Source organism: Trichechus manatus, unplaced genomic scaffold, assembly GCF_000243295.1.
Source record: "Trichechus manatus latirostris isolate Lorelei unplaced genomic scaffold, TriManLat1.0 scaffold00199, whole genome shotgun sequence".
NCBI lineage: Eukaryota > Metazoa > Chordata > Mammalia > Sirenia > Trichechidae > Trichechus > Trichechus manatus.
In genome coordinates, this window is record NW_004444135.1 from 4,037,672 (window position 1) to 4,045,042 (window position 7,371).

Below are 7,371 nucleotides of genomic sequence, written 5' to 3' on the forward strand. Positions count from 1 at the left end.
AATCTCAGAAAAGAATTACCTGTGTTCAAATTCACATACATATATGCATATACACATATATACATAAATACACACAGGCACATCTGTATACAGATATAGAAACACACTCAAATACACACACATAAAATATTAAAAACCTCTGTATAAATGTTTTTGAATCATCCATCTCTCATTCCACAATATGTGGAGATGATCAGAAGTTGACTGTATTTTTAAATTTCCCTCCAAATGGAGATTCCATAGATTTACTTGTTCTCAATTTTGGCAAAGAAATATATACAAGTGGTTTCATGTGTATATAGAATCCCACAGAACACCAAGATTTCAGAAGGCAGCTTATACAGACAACTTGGGGCAATCACTTTCAGAACTGATTTCACGGTTTGAGCAAAAGGTACGCATCTCATCCTACCGTGCATGCTGCTTGAGTCAGGTGTTTGCATCCCTGGCGATAAATGTGATGCACTGCATCAGGCCTTCAAAATAAATATTAAATTATCAAGTCAAAAGGAAAAGAGACAAGTGAAAAACTTGAATCTTTCAGAAGTCAGATAATGATATGTAATTATTATGAAGATAATACTTACTGTTTCCGATACCACGAGAGGACTCCATGTTCTAGCACTACCCAGAATAATCTCCAGCCAAAAAATCTTGAGCTCTAATGGACAAACGACAAAGCATTTCCGAAGATGACACATGTAGGATCAAATAGTTGACTGATGAAAAGTAATTTAGCGATGACAGTTATATCTGAGTCTTTCATCTAGACAGTACTGCTGAACATTAAAAAAAAGGCTCAAACATGAGCTTAGATACCAGATGCAGTGGTGAAAACATATCACTACAGGGTGACAGAAACAGAAGAAAAACCACACTGATAAGCCCAACGATGAATACAGTTTATTATCCTGACAATACTGTTCGGGGATATTTATAGGAAATACACTGGTTATGGCTTTCAAAGCCAATTTCCTCAAAGTCATGAAAGAACTTCAGAAAAAAAATTATTCTAAACTTATTTTGTACAAAATAAACATGCATGTGTATAATATACAGGGAGTGCTTGCAAATGCAAAATAACTGAACTACAAAATTCATAGAAATTTTTAGAACCAGAGGGATTTTATATGTGTGCTCTCATAAGCTCTGTGACAATTCAAATATGAATTTCCTCATAGGTCCCACATAGGTTACTGTTTAAAAAAAAAACTTGCTGCTGTCAAGTTGATTCCAACTCATGGTGACCCCATGTGTTAGACAGTAGAACTGCTCCATAGGGTTTTCTTTGCTGTAATTTTTACAGAAGTAGTTTGCCAGGCCTTTCTTCCACGAAGCCGCTGGTGGGTTTGAACCGCCAACCTTTAGGTTAGCAGCCAATCGCAAAGCGCTTGTGCCACCCAGGTTCAATGTTTACAGCAAAAATAATACTGTAGTTTTATGATTAGGTGAGAGAAAAATGTATTTTGCCCCTACTCTGGGCCATACAAACTCGGCCACCTAAAAGTATTAAAGCATCAATACAAAGAAAGTAATTGCTACAACTAGTAGTAGCCCAACGAAGGCCAGCAGTATAAAAATGGTTTATATTAAAAGCTCTAAGAATGATTAAATCACATATACTTCAGAAATGATTGAGAAAAGTAAAAAATTCTTAAAAACAGCACCTGAGAATTCTTCTAGTTTTATAATCTAAAAAAAAAAAAAAAAAAAAAAAAAAAATCCAAGCCTACCTTCCAGAGAGGGCCTTCATATCGTTTCAATGCTTTGTAGATGACCTATTGAAAACATTTTTTCATTAAAAATGTATCCATATACTTCAAACATGCAATATTTTTTTCTAAAAATTATTAAATAAATGTAATATATTACTACATACCTTATTACCCACAAGTACGTGCTTCATTTCAGCTCCCTGGGCAAGGTCAAGAGGTTTCTGATCTATGTAAAGTAAAAGGAAAAAAGTTGTCAAGGAATTGATGTTGCAATTGCAGTAACATGATATTCATTATTCCACTAACTACACCTTTTTCTTCCCCCCACAAAGTTACCTACCTGAACTGCCATCTCAACTCTTTATGGCTTCCTTTTTGGCAGCTAAGAACACTCAGTACAGATTCTGTGATTGCTCAAGCCTTCTTGCCTTAAGCAACTATGTATTTCCTACGGCTGCTGTAACAAATTACCACAAACTTAGAGGCTTAAAACAGTACAAACTTATCTTGCAGTTCAGAAAGTCAGAAGTCCAAAGTCAGTTTCACTGGGCTAAAATCAAGGTGCTGGCAAGCCTATGTTCCTTCTGGAGGCTCCAAGGGAGAATCCATTCCCTTGCCTTTTCCTTCCTCCATCTTCAAAGCACATCATTTCAACCTCTGCTTCCATCCTTGTATCTTCTCTCTATATATTTTGATCCTCCTGTCTCCCTCTTATAAGGATCTTTGTGATTACATTGGGCTCACCTAGATAATTCAGGATTATCTCCCCATCTCAAGATGCTTAATTTAATTACATCTTTACAGCCATTATTCAACCTAACAAGGAGCCCTGGTGGTGCAATGATTAAGCACTTGGCTGCTAACCAAAAGGCCAGTGGTTCGAACCTGCCAGCCACTCCATGGGAAAAAAGACCTGATGATCTACTCCCGTAAAGATTGTTGTTGTGTACCGTCGAGTCAATTCTGACTCGCAGTGACCCTATAAGGACCAAGTAGAACTACCCCATAGGGTTTCCTAGGCTGTAATCTTTATAGGAGCAGATTGCCAGGTCTTTCTCCTGGGGAGCAGTCGGTGGGTTCAAACTGTTGACCTTTCAGTTAGTAGCCAAATACTTAACCATTTGCGTCAACAGGGTTCCTTCCGTAAAAATTACATCTTAGGAAACCATATGAGGCAGTTCTACTCTGTCATACAGGTTCACTAAGAGTCTGAATCAACGTAACAGCACCCAGCAACAACATTCAGCCTACTGCACCACTCTTCAGCTACCTTACTGGGAAAGAGGTGGCTAGAGAGCTCAGAAGCTAAGGGTATGATGGTCCACAACTGAAGACAAAAGGAAAAAGTGATGGTGGAGAATGAAGTTAGCAGAGTACTATGTTAACTTTTCTTAACCTTACAAATGCAAGCACTCTACATTTGGCCAAAATAACATATCAGACTGAAACTCTGAAGAGCTCCTTGAAACTCTGCAGTAAGGTAACATATTCTATTAAATAACCTTCTTATAAATATCAAACATTTGCTATGTGCTGGGTAACTTTTTGCATAAGGATCTCCTAATGAGAGTCTATCATATGTGCCAACTATTCTTTTGTGCACTGGGTATTGAGAAAAAGAAATGGGGAGGGAGGACAGACATAGAAGGCATGAGAGACAGATAATAAATTAGTAAAATAGGATATATCAGATAATAACCATATTTTGCAGAGATTTTTAAGTGAATGATTTGATAGAAAATAACTGGGAGACCACTTTAGATTGGGGGTTGGAAGGCTGCAGGGAAGGCCTTTCTGAAGAAAGGATGTTTAAGTTGAAAAGTAGATCCAGCCTTGTAAAAATATGGGGGAAGAGCGTTCCAGCAGAAGGAACAGCTAATGCAAACACCCTGAGAAAGGAACAATTTCATGGGCAGGAGATAAAGTCAGTGAGATAGACAGAGGCTCCGTCATGTAAGGGCTTTGCAGGCCAGACCTTTGTGAGCTAATGTAAGTTTAGTTTTATTCTAAACATGATGGAAAACCAAAACAGCAGAATAACATGATCTGACTTATGTTTTAAAACTCTGTGAAAATGTTTTTAAAAAATAAGACAGTGGGGGAAATGAGAATTTTGGCTATTTGATGACTGTAAGGAATTACTCAAATACTTTTAATAGGCTCATACTATGTGATTACATCTTTTTAATAGCTTTATTGAGATACGTAATTCACAGGTCATACAATTTACCCACTTAAACTGTACAACTCAACAGTTTTTAGTATATTCACAGAGTTATGCAACCATCATGTGGACTGGGTGGGTGTGTGGGTGTGTGGGTGGGGGTGTGTGTGTGTGTGTGTGTGTGTGTTAAGAAGACTATCTTTTATAAAAATACTAAAGTATTTACAAATGAAGTGGCATGATGTCTGGAAGAGGGTGGGAAGAGATGAAACAAGACTGGCCATTATTGATAATTTCTGAAGCATGGTGATAAGCACATTAGTTAATTATACTACCTAGTTTTTAAGCTTTGGTAATTTCCACAATATTTTAACGAACTCTGGTGGCACAAACAGTTAAGTATTCGGCTGCTAACAAAAAGGTTGGAGGTTGGAACTAACTTAGCTGCTCCATGGGAGAAAGACCTGGTGATCTGCTTGCATAAAGACTACAACCTAGGAAACACAATGAGGGAAGTTCTACTCTGTGACATGGGGTCACTATGAGCTAAAATCAATGCAATGGCACCCAAAAGCAACATAATAATTTTGTTTCTTTTTTTAATGAATACTGCAGCTGCTGTATAGAAAATGGTTTATAAATGTGACCAAGAGAAAAGCAGGGGACATCCAGGCAACATGGTGCAACAGTCGGAAGCACCACGCCATCCCTCTGCATCAAAGACCAGAAAAACTAAGTCAAACAAAGTTACATGTCAATCCGGAAACCCTACGCATCAAATGAAGAGATAAAAGAACTCAGCCAAGCACCTAATGGAATAAGAAACTGACTGAGAAGAGAGAGTGAGGAGAGATACATGCAGAAGCCTCCTACCAGCTACTGCAGCAAGGATCTACTATCTTGGACTCCTATCGGAGATCAGCAAAAAAGGGGTAGGAGAAAGCAGCTTTGCAGAGCTTCCAGGAGGAGACAGAACAACTGGTAACCAGCGATATATGCTTTTCCACCCCCAACCCTTCTTCACCCCCACTTAGCCTCCTCTGCTTCCTGAAGCCACAGTCTCTTGGCCGAGAAGCACCCTGGTGTCGCTTGGATTCCACCCGCAAGCACTGGCCAGCTCACTGAGTGCCTTTTGTTGGCTGCTGGCGTTGCTTTTTTCCACTTTGTTAGCTTTCTTCCTTACCTCTCACCACCTCCCCCTCCTTTTTCTCAAATACCTGGCTCCGTGCGCCATTTTTCCTTCTTCCTGAAAGGCTGCGAAACACTGCTTAACTGTGAAACTACTTCCCGGCCTGTGCCGCCACGCTGGCAGGACCCCCGGGGCTTTTTTGTTTGTTAGCTTGCTCTGATTTGTTCTGTTTTGATTTGTTTGTTTGTTTCGTTTTCTTTTCTCAGCTTGGCAGCCCCTTCTAGCCAGGCAGTACCATATGGCTTGTAAGCTACTCCCTTAATCTGCGCAGACGCACAGGGACATCTCATTTCATTTTTTTTTGTTTGTTTTCAGTTTTTGTTTTTTTCATTTCTTTGTTTAGTTTTCTTCTCTTATTCCCTTTTTGTCTTTCTTCATTTCCAGTTTCTCGATTTATTCATTTTTCTCTTTTACCCTTTTTTTTCATTTTTGTTTTTCCCCATTTCTCAGTCACTCATCTCTGCACTCCAATATCAAGCTCCCTTATCGCTCTTTTTTGTTTGTGTGTATATTTTTGGCTCCTGTTCCTCTCTTTTCTGTCTCATCTTTCCCATACCAGTCTTAGCTCCACACATCACAATCTACCCCCTCCTTCCTGCCTACCTGCACTGTGCACTGAACATCACACTCCCAAGCAGCACAAGCACGGCCTACTGGAACCTGCCCTGCACTGATTCCTGGTCTGCACTGTCAGCCCTGGTACATACCACAAAAAACCTATCCCAGCAACTCTCCTTCAGCTGAACCTGCCCTGCTTACCATAACTGAGTGACTGACCCTGCCCAATGGAGAAGGAGGTGAAAAGTATCATGTCCACAGACGAGCAAATAACAAAGAATGCACAGCCCTCCTGCTCAGACATAACCAAATAAAACAAAAAAGCAAGACGAAACAAATATACAATCAATAAATGAGGAAAATAACCACTGAATGTCCCGAACACAGCAGACAATATCAAAACGTTTATAAAAACAGGACAGGATGGTTCCAGTAGGTGTCCAAAATAAAATACCAGATGACCTTCCAGTAGAAGAAAAGGCACTAGACCTAACTGATAGGGAATTCAGATCTCTAATATTCAGAATTATCCAAGAGTTGAAGCAAAAAGCAGACAAAAATGAGGAAAAAATACATAAATTCATGGAAAATACAGACCAAAAAAAAGGAAGAATTGAAGAAAATAATACAAGAACAAAATGCTAAAATAAATTCACAACTAGAAATCACACAAAAACAACAATTGGAAATCCAAAAGATACACAACAAGATTTCAGAAATGGACAGTGCCATAGAAGGGCTGAGGAGCAGGTATGAAACGATGGAAGACAGGATCAGTGAACTTGAAGACAAACACTTGGATACAATTCTGTTTAAGGAAAAATCAGAAAAAAGAGCAAAGAAATATGAAGAGACCCTGAGAATTATGTGGGATGCAACCAAAAACAAAAATTTGCAAGTGACTGGAGTTCCAGAACATGGGGAGACAAGAGAAAACACAAAGAGGATCACTGAAGAATTGCTGACAGAAAACATCCCCAACATCATGAAAGATGAAAAGCTGACCATCCAAGAAGCTCAACGAACCCCATATAGGATAGACCCCAAAAGAAAATCTCCAAGGCATATCATAATCACACTAGCTAAAACCAAAGACAAAGAATCCTGAGAGCAGCTTGAGAAAAACAAAAAGTCACATACAGAGGAGAAACAATAAGACTAAGCTCAGATTATTCGGCAGAAACTATGCAGGCAAGAAGGCAATGGGATGACATATGTAAAACCTTGAAAGAAAAAATTGCCAGCCAAGAATAATATATCCTGCAAAACTCTTCTTTCAAATATGATGGTGAAATTAGGTCACTTTCAGATAAACAGAAATTAAGGGACTAGGTAAAAACCAAACCAAACTTATAAGAAGGGAGTCCTTCAGTCTGAGAACAAACAACATCAGACCACAGGCTGAATATAGGACACAGGATCGTACTAGCAAGATACCAACCTAGGAAATGAACTCTTAAGGACTATGCAAAACCAAAAGAATTACAACAGGGAACCAGAGAGGTCAATCCGTAAATGACAACAGCATCAGAACAATAAAAGAGGGAATAAATAGTGTAAATATAGAACCTTCTAACAGAGAGGAAGGCAAGGCGATACCAAGTAATAATAATAGTTCAAAACTAGGAAGATAAGGGTAAATTTCAAGGTAACCACAAAGACAGTTAACAAACCTACTCATCAAAATAAAGAAGAAAAACATAAAGTCTCAGTAAAAACAAAATCTACAAAAACAGAAGAAATGA

The 7,371-nt window shown here is 38.7% G+C and overlaps 1 protein-coding gene across 7 annotated transcripts in view; it reads right to left on the reverse strand.

The window, feature by feature from the left end:
• The window catches only part of LOC101360186 (oxysterol-binding protein-related protein 1), a 173,661-nt gene that overhangs the window by 82,020 nt on the left and 84,270 nt on the right, over positions 1-7,371 (reverse strand). For all 7 annotated transcript variants that reach the window (XM_023742068.1, XM_023742066.1, XM_023742069.1 and 4 more), the window contains 4 exons: positions 1,880-1,941; positions 1,734-1,778; positions 588-661; positions 413-476 (listed from right to left, as the gene is read on the reverse strand). In XM_023742068.1, the coding sequence (XP_023597836.1) occupies positions 413-476; positions 588-661; positions 1,734-1,778; positions 1,880-1,941 (245 nt within the window). The remainder of the gene's footprint in view (positions 1-412; positions 477-587; positions 662-1,733; positions 1,779-1,879; positions 1,942-7,371) is intronic.